The sequence below is a fragment of the Hoplias malabaricus genome, chromosome 11 (assembly GCF_029633855.1).
Source record: "Hoplias malabaricus isolate fHopMal1 chromosome 11, fHopMal1.hap1, whole genome shotgun sequence".
NCBI classification, from domain to species: Eukaryota; Metazoa; Chordata; class Actinopteri; order Characiformes; family Erythrinidae; genus Hoplias; species Hoplias malabaricus.
This window is the reverse complement of record NC_089810.1, coordinates 10,366,054-10,381,243: the sequence shown is the minus strand read 5'-3', so window position 1 is coordinate 10,381,243 and position 15,190 is coordinate 10,366,054. Positions and strand designations below refer to the sequence as shown.

At 39.3% G+C, this 15,190-nt stretch overlaps 2 protein-coding genes across 3 annotated transcripts; one reads left to right on the top strand and one right to left on the bottom strand.

Moving 5' to 3' along the window:
* hacd3 (3-hydroxyacyl-CoA dehydratase 3) lies at nucleotides 1-6,924 on the top strand. Its single transcript, XM_066685430.1, has 11 exons — nucleotides 1-191; nucleotides 2,156-2,198; nucleotides 2,294-2,367; nucleotides 3,243-3,407; nucleotides 3,551-3,599; nucleotides 3,695-3,805; nucleotides 4,845-4,972; nucleotides 5,082-5,194; nucleotides 5,827-5,933; nucleotides 6,074-6,205; nucleotides 6,566-6,924. Exons 1-11 carry the CDS (start codon nucleotides 111-113, stop codon nucleotides 6,640-6,642), a joined length of 1,080 nt encoding a protein of 359 aa, XP_066541527.1. The 5' UTR covers nucleotides 1-110; the 3' UTR covers nucleotides 6,643-6,924.
* A 675-nt stretch (nucleotides 6,925-7,599) lies between these two features.
* On the bottom strand, nucleotides 7,600-14,826 carry ints14 (integrator complex subunit 14). 2 transcript variants are annotated; one of them, XM_066685428.1, is made up of 12 exons: nucleotides 14,732-14,826; nucleotides 13,161-13,437; nucleotides 12,766-12,873; nucleotides 12,377-12,532; nucleotides 11,553-11,671; nucleotides 11,276-11,418; nucleotides 10,436-10,528; nucleotides 10,206-10,350; nucleotides 9,612-9,745; nucleotides 8,161-8,279; nucleotides 7,976-8,041; nucleotides 7,600-7,854 (listed from the first exon to the last, which is right to left on the bottom strand). In XM_066685428.1, exons 2-12 carry the CDS (start codon nucleotides 13,380-13,382, stop codon nucleotides 7,600-7,602), a joined length of 1,560 nt encoding a protein of 519 aa, XP_066541525.1. In that variant the 5' UTR covers nucleotides 13,383-13,437; nucleotides 14,732-14,826. The 2 variants fall into 2 exon arrangements, with proteins under 2 accessions (XP_066541525.1, XP_066541526.1); XM_066685429.1 differs by lacking the exon at nucleotides 14,732-14,826 and adding an exon at nucleotides 14,530-14,689.
* Nucleotides 14,827-15,190: the final 364 nt, after the last annotated feature.

Sequence of the window (15,190 nt, the reverse complement as noted above, 5' to 3'; positions counted from 1 at the left end):
TTGTCGGCCGGTGCTCAATGTTTTGGGGCGGTTCTATCGTTATGTGCGAGAGCTGCTCTGTCTTCTACGGATTTAAAAGGTGAGGAGAAGAGTGTCCGTTAATCTTCGCAATGCAGACCCTCACTCCTCTCGTGTTCTGGGCTCAAAGACACGGAGAAATTTTCCTGAGGGTGGAGATCAGCGATGCTAAGGTAAAAAGCGCCGCGATCTGAGATCTGTCTGTTAGCGCTGGAGCTAGAGCTAGCCACCGGTTACACACCAGTCCACCTGAACGGAGGTTAAATGTGTTTCGTACGCTGAATTCTCCAGAAAAAGTAGTTTATCTTCCTTTGTGTAACACTTAAACGGCTAATATTCATATGCTAACGTTAGTTCCTTATTTTAAGCTAGTGCTTACGTCAACTATTGACACCTTACGATTATGATCAGTAGGTGTCAATGGTTAACATGCGTTTTAACCCTTTAGGTTCAGTAGGAGATGTGTGCAGCTTTGTTCATATAATACACAATCACAGCCCCTGTTCTCTAGCTGTAATAATGTATTGCATTAATGGGTACTTGGGATAATTAAAGGTGCACTAGGCATTTTATTACATTTCCTAACCTGTAAAATATGAAGAGCATTTTTAAAAATTGCTAATTTAGCAATAGCTTCAACAAAAGTGCATTCTGTGCCTGAGAAAACCTTTTTGAAAAACTGTACTCTGGATTTGAATAATCATATTTGTTGTGGTTCGTCTGATTGGCCGCAGGAGGTCACATTAATCTATGCATTGGTCAGACTTTCAGTGGATCAACTAAAACAACTCAAACAGACACTTCAGTGAAACACATGCACCTTTAACAGATTGATTCTACAGAGGCATTTGGAGAAGAATTGACACTTTATACGTTGTTGGATACACAGAGACCCCGAATTTAACCAATCCAATACACTACCGACAGTGTGCACACTCAGCCGGTGCAGTGGGCAGCCAGCTGCTGTGCCAGAGATTTTGAGAGTTGGGTATTTCACCAGTGAACAGCTGTTGGGGAGGGAAAGCACAGCCTCGCAATGCCCTGCATGTACCTCTCTGCCTTCGCCTTCATATCGTCAATGTCCAGTTAAAAACATGTATGTCACAAAATATGAAAATTGTTTGCTCATAACTTTATTGTAAAAAATAAAAAACAGATTTTATTCCAAAGAATTTTGGAACGTTTCCATTGGTTCATTCATCATGTGAAGGACAGCCGGTGTATTCAAATGGAGATGCATGTGTTTAATTGGACAGCAGCGATTAGTATAAGGCCAAACACTGGTTTATAAATTATCTCAGACGTTAAACATATCAGATGTCTGGTTCATATCACCACTGCTTGAGAATGATTCTATATCATCAAGTTTCACGTAAACGTAGCGCTTTATATCAAACCATGATAAATGACATTTGTCTTAACTATTTATTTATGAGGAAAATTTTAAAAGTTGGTGTTGTCTTTTTAAGTCAGTATTTCTGTTTTCTAAGGCATCGCAAATACTGGCGAGGGCCCCTAGCCACCTGATCCACTCACAGTTTCAGATCATTATTTATTTAAAAGCATCTTAGGTACAGGACGACAGCAGGTTTATATACAGGGATAACAGTTTCCCGGAAAGACCTGGTATTGTCACCATCCCCCACTCATTTTAATCAGCCACACCCTGTGGTGTATCCTTAGGAGATTCTGCTTAGAAGCTGGCATTTTTCTTACAGTTATTACCTATATTGTGAAAGCACGACAGGCTCTCAGCAGACAGTGGTCGTATTGTTCTGCTTCCACCGAACAGTTGCAACTAGTAACTCGTTGTAAATACAGGTTTAATGCAAATAAGGATATGTCAGGGCAGGATTTTGTAGACTGGTGTTGCTAGGTAACTATCTTCACAATGGGTCATTTGAGTAAGAAAAAAAAGTTTATTTTCCATCACACACATCTTTTTATAGCAGTCTCACTGTCTTTGTTTTCTGGTTAGGTTGAATTTGCACTCTTCGCAAACCTATGGCGGTCTGCACAAGACCACAGTTCTAACATGCATTCTCTCTTCTTGCGTATTTAAAATGTGAGGAATAGAATGAAATGCTGGGAGGCTGTTGAAGCACCTCACACGGTTCTACTCTTTTTTCTTTCTCAGAATCTTGACATCACTGTACATGAGAACATCCTCCACTTCAGAGGTTGGTAATTTTCCGTCTTCTCCAGCCGAGCGGTTTAGAGAGACCTGTCCTTCAACTCTAAACAAAATTAACTTGTCTTGTTTTTTTCCCACAAGGGCAAGGACATGGAGCCAAAGGAGAAAATGAATATGAATTTAACTTGGAGTTCTTAAAACCAGTGAAACCTGAGGTAGGAAACCTGAGGTAGCCCTCATTTATGCTTAATGTATGCAGACAACAGATGTTGTAAAAGAAAGTCTCCGCAGCATTTCATTCCAACTTCCTGGCTTCGCTAATTATCACAAACCAGCCCCAGAAGTGTCAGGCCAGGAGTTTCTTAGCCATCTCTGAAAAAATTGCTAACAGGGTAAAATAATTTAGCATCTTAGAACTCTTTAAATATTGTTTAGAGTATTTCCAATTTGTTTTAAGCTCTTTTGTTTAAGAATGCGGTCTGAGTTGAGGAGCTGCTTGTGTATTCTCAAGAATGTGGAAAGACTTCAGTGTAGAATAAATGATGACTTGACGGATTAGTTTCTTCCATTTCAGTTTGTTGGCTTGTAACCTCAGGTTATGTACTTATAAACCCACTCTGACTGTGAGTAGTGAGTAACACACAGACCCAATGCTTTGAAATATGAAAGCAGCATTCATCTAAATTCTGTTCACAGCAGCATTTTATGAAATCATTGTATTTGTGGATTTACTGTTTATTTTTTTCAGTTTTTGTAAAACTGTGACGTACTGTGGTTTGTGAAAAGTCCTTTTATAGTTTGATGATATGAAATATGCAGCATAAAATCACCGTACATTGCTTGGTGTTTCTTTGATTGGTAAGTTACTCAGTAAATGTGAAAAAACAAGTTTTTGAATGAATTAATAAATTACATTAATCAATTTCTTTTAAACTCTATGTACGTGGGAAGCATGGGGGAGCTACAGGTAGTGTTCTTATCACACAGCCCTAGAGTCCTGTGGGAATGAATGAATGAATAAAAGTGTCTCTTTTTCTCCCTTGGTGTGTGTGTGTGTGTGTGTGTGTGGGGTGGTGGTGGTGGGGTTCAGATAAAACACAAGTCCACCCAGAGGTTGGTGAACATCACTGTAAGAAAACAGGAGCACTGCTGGTGGGATCGGCTCACTCTACAAGAGAAGAAGCCTGTTTTTTTGGCCCCTGACTTCGACCGCTGGTTGGATGAGTCAGATGCGGAAATGGAGCTGAAAGAAAAGGTCAGATGGAGAAGATTCAGGAATTTATTTATTTATTTAATGAATGGACGTTAAAAGGAAAAAAAAATATTATTTGCTTTCTTCACATATTTGGTGATGTTCCATTTTGGCTCTTGTTAACTGTTCTGTTTCTCTTGGTGCAGGAAGAGAGAATACATAAACTGAGCATTGAATCAAGGATTCCCAAGGACCGTAAGTGAGCTGTCAGATTTTCAGCAGAGTGCATATTGAATTTAGATATGAAAAAGGAAGAGACCTTAATTTCTAACACTCTGTTTTCTCTACAGCCTACCTAGGCTTGAAAAAGGGATATCTCTTTATGTACAACTTGGTGCAGTTTCTGGGATTCTCCTGGGTCTTTGTCAACATGACTGTACGTCTTTTTATACTTGGGCAAGGTGAGGTTTTAGTGCCTTGTTTATAACATGTCTGTCCGTTACACTCCATGCACAATGCATGTCTCTTTAATTTTTTTCCCAGGTTTTTACCAATTTTTTCTACAAATTTTAGTTGCTTTCAGTTGCACCTCTTTGTGAATCTTCCCTGATCGTACACAGTGTCACAATCCCTGAAGTGAAAACTAGCCAAGTGAGACCAGCCCACTGCTTTTATTTATTTTAAAGCTTTCATTATAGCATTAATGTAATACCACTAAACAGTTTAGTGCATCTGAGGTGAATGCAAACTGCCCAGCTCTGTCACATCTGCTGTCTTTGGTTGCACCATTGGCAGTGATATGGGGAGAGGGGGCTGTCCTACCCACTGAGTCTGTAAAACCAGCTGTGCTCTTTAAAGCCCCTTTCACACATGCATGGTAACCCAGAACTTTTCCAGACTTTACTAGGGAGCTGTATGTGTGAACACAATATTCTGTAACGTTTCTACTGGACATTACCAGGGCTTTGTCTTGCTAGTCACCTGGTACAAATTCCAGTTAATGTATGAGTGAGTGCATGTGTGAGTAGAGCCTGTAATGTTCAGGAAAATCCATCCTTACCTAAAGAACATTTCCACCTGTGGGAACGAATCTGCCTATGAAAATCTGTATAGCCGTACACTATGTTTATGAAAAGACAACTCCGGAAGATGCCAAACCTAAGCTTAACCTGGCTTAAGACTCCCAGCCTCAGATGTTTGAGGCATTGCCTGGAATCTGGCCTGGGATCTCCTGGTGATTGGTTCAAAGCCTAGATCACTGCAATCCTTGGTAACCTGTGCATCTGATGTATAGTGGCTAATATGATTATACAGGGTACTGTAAGCTTCACTCTATTGTGTGGGGCACAGAAAATATGACACACTTCCTTGTCAGTACAGAGTAGATCTACACTGATAAGACATCTATTTGCCGATATCGCATTCAGCATTTTTCTTTTAGCAGTTTTATCTGATTTGATCATATTCTTAATGCGTTTTCCCCATTATTTGTTGTGACAGATTCTTTTTATGACACATTTCACACGATTGCCGACGTGATGTACTTCTGTCAGATGCTGGCAATTATTGAGGTTATCAACCCTGCTCTGGGGTTAGTAAAGACTGGAGTGATGCCTGCTTTTATACAGGTGAGAGCTCTAGCTAACATTACATTCAAAGTCCCTAAGGCTAATAAATGTTGGATTTAACAAGGAAATTGATTACTTCCATGAAAAAAAATCTTTTTTATCTTAAAAGGTGATGGGGAGGAACTTTGTCCTTTTTGTCATCTTTGGAAGCTTAGAGGAGATGCAGAACAAACCAGTTGTATTTTTTGTCTTCTATCTGTGGAGCGCCATTGAGATATTCAGGTGAGATTTAAATGTGAACTGCCAGCATGTCTTAAATTTTGGGTGGAAAAATGGATAATTCTTGCCGAAATTGCTATTTGAACACTTGACTTTGTAGTTATCAACAATTAAACCTAATAACACAGCTAGTAAACTGCCTGTAGATCAGTTAGAAGAATCAAAAGCAAACTGTCATGTTCTCTTGAATATAGCAGAACCTCAGCTAACAGGCAGTTTGTTGCACTACAAAGTGTTCAAGATACAAACTAGAAAAAGCGTAAAAATCGTTTGTCTCGGTTAGAATATCAGACCAGAGAATCAGTGTTGATCAAATTAGATATTTTAGCTCAATATTTCAGCCATAATCAAAAGTATTTACCACTATTTTCATGAAGAATCATATACAGAATTGTGTATGTACTGCATTTGAGGAAGTTGTTAGTGATAAAATCCTGTGGGTTTCAATTTAAGAGTCATTATTTAAATCTTTCAATCATATACTGAATAACAATTCACTGTAACAAAGAGCAGGATGCTACTCTGCCTGTGAAAATTTGGAGGATAAGAGTGCAACTGTTTGGAAAGTAAAAAAGCATTAAACTTTTTTGTTCTACAACATTAAGTATAGAACTTTCACTGATTATGAACTTTAGATACCCCTTCTACATGTTGGCCTGCATTGATACCGAGTGGAAAGCACTAACTTGGCTTCGGTACACAATTTGGATGCCCCTGTACCCACTTGGTGTGTTGGCTGAAGGTGAGTTCACTGTTTGGATTTTTTTTTTTTTAGATGTAAAACACCTCATTGAAGTGGCTTGAAATTACACAACTACACAAGAGGCACTCTTCTGTGCTTTTCCTCATATGAATGCCTGTTTCTGTTCTTTTGTTCTACAGCGGTGGCTGTCATCCAGTCCATCCCAATTTTCAATGATACTAAATTCTTAAGTATCCGCCTCCCAGAAGCCTTGGGCTCCTCCCTCAGTTTCTCTTATGTCTTGCAGTTCTACCTGTTGCTCATGTTCCTGGGTGAGTAATTCTGTGAGCAATCAAATATTGCTATCTTTGGCTGAAATGAGCTGCTCTTTGGGTTAATAACAACAAACTGCAGGTCATTATTAGATCTTTTTCTGAGAGATTTTATAATAAATGTGATTATTCATTCATTTAAGCAATTAATGCTTAAAATGATAAATGGATGAATTTCATGATTGGCTACAATATATGGCCAAAAGTTGCTTGAGACCTGCATAAGAGTATTAATGGGTAGCTTGTACCTCTTTGCTGCAGTTACAATCTCTCTTCCTCTGGAGAGACTCTAAATGATAGAATGCGGGTACACTACAAGTAGGTGAATTCGCTAATTGTACGTTGTTGGACGCTTTGCAGGACTTTTCTTCAACTTCCGGCACCTCTACAAACAGAGGAGGAGACGGTTCCGCACGAAGAAAAGAAAAGCCAACTGAGATGCCTCTGAAGGAAGCATTCCCATAATCCAGCATTCTGCCTTTACACACCCCCCCCAGTACAGAAGTTATCCCTCCCAACCCTTGGTCTTAATTTTCCATCCATTTCTCCTCTGTATGTCAGACCAACCATTATAAAATCAGAACTCTCCGTCCTTCCTCTGTCTAAACAAAACAAAGTGCATTTACTGTCGAGCTCATGTTCAGTATGTCCTTGGCTAAGCTACCTTAGATTATACAAAAGACCCACAGAAAGGAGACGTTTCTCTGTATTTGATATCAGACAGACCGGCAGAAGTATTCATGTGTGTAATCATTATTCCATTATGAATTGTAAGTTTGATGGGAAATGAGGTAGAGGAAAGATGAAGATTGACCTGGCTGAAAAAAAAACAAAAAAAAAAAAACACAGGCAACATTTCACTTTACAGTCATTCCCTGGTATGTGTTTTATAATGGTCATCTACTGAACACAACAGACAAGCTGGTAAACTCAGGGACTGTGACATTATAAAACAAAGTACTGCAGAAATTATCAGAGTGAAGTTCAGCTCAGGTCAGTAAAAAACAGACAAATAATACATGCTCCTCACAGCAATGTTTCAGATAAAGATGTCAAAGTAATAGATTGCAGTCGTGTATTATGTACATTACAAAATGTGAAACTATTTTATTTCAATTGCTCATTCATATAAAAAGCTATGTACACAAAAAACTACTGCTTGCCAAGAAACAGATTCCATGGCCCTTTTTAAAGCATAAATTCAGATGAAGTGTCTTTTATAAAATGTCATTTCATATGTCACAAGGTTCATAGTTCCTTTCTATGTCTAAGGTTTGAGAATGTGGCTTTAGGAAGCATAAACGGTCCAGGGTACAGGTTAGTAACCTGGTCAAGGTTGAAGCTCTAAGGCGGAGAAATGCAGTCTTCCACCACACAAACTTCTCTCTTGACCTCTACATCCTGTCAGCCCCACCTCCGCCTGAGAAGTCTGTGAGCATGGGGGTGATGTTTTGTTCAAAGGCTGCATACTGGGAGTCTCCAGTACTGGCCAGCTTGAGTTGCTGGGCAGCGTGAGACAGCTGGAAGGCAGCTTCAGGATGGGCCGAGTCTGGCAGGAGTGTGCACTCCCTCTCCAGCAGTTCAGCCACACCTTTCAACAGCTCCCAGAAACCAAAAGCCAAAGCGGCCTTCCGCAGACGATTCAGCTCCTTTAATAAATGTTAAAAAAAAAAAAAAAAAAATCAGTCTTTATTCTCAAAAAGTATCAAATTCAAAGTAAACAACGCGCGCAGTACTTTGCTACACTTAAACACCACGTGGCACACTCACCTTGTAGAATGTCTGTGTTTTCTCTGGAAGTTTTCTTGCATTTCGGAGGATTTTCTGCACATCTGTCTGTTAGAAATTCAGAATTCGGTTTGTCATACTGACATAATATTCCACTGTTATAGCAGTTTAATTCTTGATGAATCTGAGATGTTATTTAGTAAACGTTAAAAACACTGATAAAATACCTGCAGTCCACTGGCTTTGATCCAAACAGTGACATTCTGTGCATAGCTTCGTTTGTTTTTGGGTTGGACTGGGAAAGGGCTTTTGCTGTCATCTTCTCCATAAGGATTCTCCAGAGCATCTAAAAATGTTTTTTTTTATTTTAGATTCTCAGTAATGACAGCTTATATACAATGTGTCTCAAATGTAAGGAAACAGAAAAGTAAGTAAACACCCATATAAATGACAGCAGTCTCATTTCAGATACAAGTTGTGTGGGAATGGCAAGCCTGTTAAACCACAGTTTCCCCTTCCCCACAGCTTGTATATAAATTTAATCGCTGTCTTTTATACGAGTGTTATGTGTGTTTACTTACTTTTGAGTCATGACGTACTTTGCTGCAATCAATTTAATTATGGTAATTTTGTTGTAAGCACTAGGTAATTTATATCATTGCCTTGTAATTAATAGAATTAATTTCTGACAGAACCAAACACAGTGATTAGTAACACTACAGGACTTTCCATTTTTCTATTTGTCAAAATCGCTGTGAAAAAAACCAAAGGCTTTGGCTGTTTCTCAATAGTCACAGACTCACAGCTCCAGGGACCTGGAGGTTGTGGGTTCTAGTCCCGCTCCGGGTGACTGTCTGTGAGGAGTGTGGTGTGTTCTCCCTGTGTCTGCGTGGGTTTCCTCCGGGTGATTGTCTGTGAGGAGTGTGGTGTGTTCTCCCTTTGTCTGCGTAGGTTTCCTCCGGGTGCTCCGGTTTCCTCCTACGGTGCAACTTTGGTAGGTCGATTGCCAACTCAGGAGTGTCTGTAGGTGTGAGTATATATATATATATATATATATATATATATATATATATATATATGTGTGTGTGTATGTGTGTGTGTGTGTGTGTGATGCCCCACCAGGGTGTTTTCCTGCCTTGCCAATGATTCCATGTAGGCTCCGGACTCACCGCAACCCTGAACTGGATAAGCAGCTACAGATAATGAATGAATGTTTCTCAATAAGAAGTATGTCAAGTTCAAACTGCTGTAGTTAATAGTACAAACTGAGAGAGTTCGACTCATGAGTACAAACTTCAGAGGACAGGAGAACAGTATGTTCATACTGTTATTGGAACGCCAATGTATTTGATGAGTCATTGTGCTGAGGTTATCAGACACTCAAATCTACAGAAGTCATGTCTTAGTGCATCATTGATATTACGTGCGGAGCAAGAACACATGCGTGTGGTTGGATAATACTTGGCTAGATGTGAACTTTTAAAACAGAACTTGGGTTGCTACTGATGACGTTTCCCCAAGAATACGAGATCGTAATAACACACAATGACGCATATTGAGAAACAGCTTTTGTCTCAGTGGGGCCATCTCTGATCTTATAAAAATATCCAAATAAAACAAATAAGTAAAAAAAAAATAACTAAAAGAAAAACTGAAATAAAAGAAAGCTGTTTTCTACCTGAGATGGGTCCAAGCTGTGAGACTTTCCCCAGCCATGGAAGAGGTTCTGGGCCAGGCTCAAACAGTGACATCATTAGATTTGACTTTTTCTTACTATCAGCCTGGGAGTAGAGCATTCCATACCAGTCAGGCCTGGATGAAGACGATAATAATGAGATCATATAGAGATCGATCATGGGCACAGAGTTCATTTCTATATTTTAAAGGAGAATTCTATCTTTTTTTCCTCTCTCAAATCCCTAACCCATTTGTTGGAATGAAAAAATCATTCAGAGTAATTTATGCAAAGGTCTACTACTGAGAAAACTAGTGGCGATGAGAACCATGAGTAACGATGTCTAACACAAATTAATCATTGTACTCATTATTTAAATGGCTAGAATTAACAACAAATACCAAATAGGTTCCTCACCAACAATGCCTATTTACAAGGTTCATAACCACCTACAAAGATATTTTTTAAAATTGTGGTTTAAACCATTTTCTCTCTATAAGGGATTTTAGAAGCTACTAAGAAGGTTCAACACCTGGCACCATCTTTATACACTTTAACTGAACATTTACTTCAGAACAGCATGCTACAGTTTCTTACCCCAGCTGTACAAGAGCAATCATGCCCTCCACTTTCAGACTGCCATGCAGGAGAACACAGAAATTGGGGCTCTTCCCTGCCATCTGATTGGCTGAGGTCTCCTCTTCCATTTCTTCAGTTGTCCCTGCTCCCACTTCATCAGATTCTAAGAGCAAACACAAAGATACGATTAATCTTTTTTTTAATTAAAAATAGTACTAAAGAAACACTCAGTGAAATCATGAAGGAACCTTTGTTAACAGCTATGGGGAGGACCAGGTGTCTGGACAAGACTGGAGGACTTGCAATGTCTCCGATCTCAATGAAGCCCACTATCTCCAAATCTGCAATGAAATAAGAAGTGCCATCACTTTCACGTCTTGTGGAGGTATCTTTCTAATCACTGAAACACACAAGTAATGAAGTGCATTTGGACTTTCACAATACTTAAGTGACTGTATTTATAATGCAATTACTATGTAGAGGCCGTCTGTCCTACTCCCTGTTACTCTACTGAAGTATTGCATGACCCAACATAGCAACTCATCTGGCAATTTTTGTAGGTTTTCCTAAGCTGGAACAGCAGGGAATTACTAAACTTGCAGGGCAAGTGAACCTCAGAAATGGAGCGGTGACATCCTGCTTAGCATTGTAAATAAGCACAACAGTCCTTGTGTAGTTCTATATACAGTATAACATATTCAGTCCTATGCAAATGATTGAACAATTCTGGTCAAATGACATAAGAATATAGATGTGACCTCCTACTTAGCATTGTAAATAAGCACAATGGCTTCTGTGTTGTTCTAAATACAGTACAATAGAAACTGCGCTATGTAAAAATTAGAAACATTTTGGTCAAATGACATGTTTTCTTCACTTGCAGAACAGAACGTGTTCACATCTTATTTAAATCATAACACTAAGCTTTATCATACGCAGAAGTGTGTTTTTTCTGAAACTAAACAAAACAATATAAATGTTATATGACCAGACCATAGCTTTAGCTTATAAATGTAATACAATACAATTATCCGTGTGCAAGTATCATAGACACCTCACTGTATTACTACTCATTGTTTAGGATGTACCTGTGAGCACTGATTTTGGAACTGGGTCGACCTCCTCGTCCAGCAGCACAGGCTCCGGTCTGGGGAACACCTGCACGTCTGAAGCCAGGTTCCCACAGCGCAGCACTGCGTGGAAGGGGGTGTATGCCTGGTCAATCAGCTTCCTGTCAAAACACAATTACTCAACATTATAAATAAAACCCACTCAGTGTGTTTATTAAAATGAGCACAAAGTCAGTTTATCAGTCAGGAACATGTCACAGAAGATTACGATAAAACTGGGAAACAGGTTACACACCCAAACATTGCTTGAACACTTTTTAGACACAGTGGTCCATCCATAGTAAATATCTGTCCCTCTCCACCGCTTAACGTAAGCAGCTGCTCCAGATTTTCCATGGCATCTGTGGCTTGGAGCTGCAAGTTAAAACAGACATTTCTAAATTAACTAAAAATTACCATTAAAAAATTAAACATTTGGCACTATATAAAGGAATTGTGCACATGCCAGAAACCAAAATTTTCATTTGTTTAGTTTCCAGTTAATATAGGCATCAAGTTTAACCACATTTAACTGAACATTACCCAGTGTATTTACAACTGTGCACTCTACTGACACTTTAAATGTTAAAGCAAATCAGTTAAAGCTGTATTATCCAACAAAAGCTATTCTTTCTCATGTGCAATGTAACTTACAATATGTTATTAGATATAAAATAGTCCACCTGCATTAAAAGGGAAACTCAAAGGAAAAATAAGCGCAAATTCCAAACAATTGTGCAAACCCTAGTCCATTAACAAATGTATCTTAATCTGATTAACAGCTCCTGTGGTGTTCATTTTAAGAGTGACACGTGAGAAAATTGGGCCCTAGTGTCAGATTTTAAAGGAAATTGACCGAACTGAATTTTCCTAATATAATCATGTGGGTTTCTTTGAATAACTGAACACAGCTCTGATGATATATTTGGTTGTGGATGATTCAGAGTAATTTTCTGTTAAGTATATTTTCTGAAAACGAATGTAGGTTTGGCAGTTTTGGCGGGAAATAAAATAGAAAAAGCGTGTTCTCTGACTGCGAGATCATTTATTATATAGTCATTTAAAAAACTGGTGGAGTACCTCCTCTGCATTGGAGATGCACATTATGTACAGTTTGGAGGGGAAAGGGAAGGGTAGGGGGAACTTCTTATCATCTCCACGCTGTTTCAGTGTGGCCAGTGAGTGGCGCAGAGAACCACGGCCGATGCCCAATGCTCCATCAGTGATCAGCACCACCTACAGGCCATCAAGAGAACACAACTCTCAGAACTGACATGAATATCAACAGATGTCACTGACTAGACAAAAAAAATATCTCCCAGACACAATCTAAGATAAAGGCCATACAGTGGACATGAATGCTGATTTTTTAAGCACTAATCAGTGTATTATCGGTTATGCTTGGACATAGTCTCTGGCAATAATGTATAATTTAAATAAATATCCCTCTGCTTTAGCAAACACATTACCTGGCAGGGACAGGTGCTTCCCCACTCTTGCTGCACAACATTGCTGACTCCCTGCAGCGCCGACTCTAAGCAGGTTTTATCATAGTCCTCCAAGTTGTTCAAGGCCTCCTGGACACCAAGTGACATAAACGAGGAAATTTAATGGACAGGTTAAAACTGCAGTGACCTATCACTTCATTAAGATAACACAATGAATATATAATCTTGGTGACAAACCTCACTGGATGTAATAATGAAATAAGTGAACATACAACTAAGAAGGGATTGCATTACTTTAAAAACATAATCTGATATGAGCTACTGTCATTTTATATAGGTCATAATGATTTAATTATAATAATAATAATAACAGAAACTATTATAATACTAGTATTTACAATATCTATGATTCATACCTGTAGAGTGTTGTAATCTCTAGTGAAAGGCACAATGAGTTCCCAGAGGGAAGAAAAAACAACAAGTGCAGTAAATTCCAGCTTGTAATTTGTTGCCATGTGCTCAAACAACATGGTTAGGCCATGGACAGCCAGGTTCTTTCTCTGAAACTCTTCACTGCCCTCCAAAGACACTGGTCGTGTCATGGAGAGCGACGCGTCCAATAAAACCACAGTCGGCATGGTGTCTGCGTCCTGCCCTCACTGTGAAGAAGTTAGGTACGATTCTGCAACCCAGCTGTAAGAATGTGCAGAACATTATTATGGCAAGAATTTCATTGTCATTGTGAAGGCTACAAAATACACACATTATAGAACAGTATGAGCAATGCACAGACACAAGAAGTGTGGTCTGATGCGGATATTGCCAGTTTTTCATGTACGCATTTGTGGATGCAGATATATAAATAAATGTTTGGTCTAGAGCAACCTAAATTAACTCACGTTAACAGTTGTTTTCTGAGGAACAATCAATGGTTTGTCAAATATTGGTTTGAACAATTAGCTAAATTTACATGTTTGTAAAATGTTACGTATTTTTTTCCCTATATAAACAATCTGATATGATCCCGTTATCCAGTTCAGGGTCACAGTGGGTCCGGGACCTCCTCTGAATTACTGGGTTCAGGGCAGGAGCACAACTGCCTTCTGAAAGGCTGGCAAGTCCATCGCAGGGCTAGTCTAGTTTTTGGATTAGGGCACACAGTCATAGGGCTTTGGGTCCTAGGTTTCATCCTTGCTTTGGACCACTGTCGGAGTTGTTCTCCTCATGTCTGCTTGGGTTTCTGGGTGCTATGGTGTCCTCCCAAAAAACACATGGTAGGTTGATTGACTATATTACACAGTCCACATGTGAGAGTGACTGGGTGAGTGTGTGAAATTGCCTCCAGTTGTGACAGACTGGGTGAGTGTATGATGCCCTGGGATGGACTGACACCCTGTCTGGGGTGTGTCCTGCCTTGGTCCAGTGGTTCTGTGTCAACCAGATCAGAATGAAGTGGTTACAGAAAATGTATTTATGAATGAATAGTAGTTGGTTATAATGGGTTATGCCTAATTTAAATACTACTAATATTAAAGTAAAGCCAATACTGTGGAAAGGTCCACATTACACTTTTGGACAGTGTATTACAATTAAAATTGCAACTTGTAGGCTGAAATAAAATGCAATATGTTCTTAGTCCTTCTTAACTGAGCCCTGCAAGCAGCAGCAGCAGCGAATATAAAGTTGGCTTCTTATTCTAATTTTCCGTTCCACCTTAAACGTCGCAGTGATAATGTCCCGACGCATGTAACAGCTTCACAACTTAAGGTGGAAAGTAAGACTCGCCTCGCCGGGGGAATATGAAGCGCAGTGGAGCTCCATGTAGCTGCAGCAGTGCTACATCCGACAACTAACCCCCTTAACACTACACACACAAACAGCACGGACCACTACTCGGTATGCCGACGATATACACCCTGTGAAGTGTTTCAGCACCGAGACCACAACAGCCACAACATGAATAACAATAAATAAAGTCAGACGTTACCCATTTTAGATCCAAAACACAAAGACTACTCTTTCAAGAATCAATGTGCGCCTTACAACAACACCGAGTAGAAACAAGGGAACGGTGACGATTCGTTCCTAGGAGAGAGAGAGAGAGAGAGAGAGAGAGAGAGAGAGAGAGAGAGAGAGAGAGAGAGTAGAAGTAGACTAGAAAGTCCCCCACCTCACCCCAACACGGTATTCATATAAATTAGGCCTTTGTTTGTTTTCTGTTTTGTTTAGTTTGTTTTTGCCCTTGAATTACTGTTTTTTTCCTTCTGTGATCTATATACTAATATTTTTTTTTAGATGTTATGTGTCCCAAACTTATATAGTATATTGTTTTATTGTTATATCATATATTCATACACATCAAGCAATGAAAAATCCGACAGGACTGTTGAGCAGCTACAATCCTACATCAGAAATATTCCTCTCCCAGAAAACCAGCAGTGTGTCT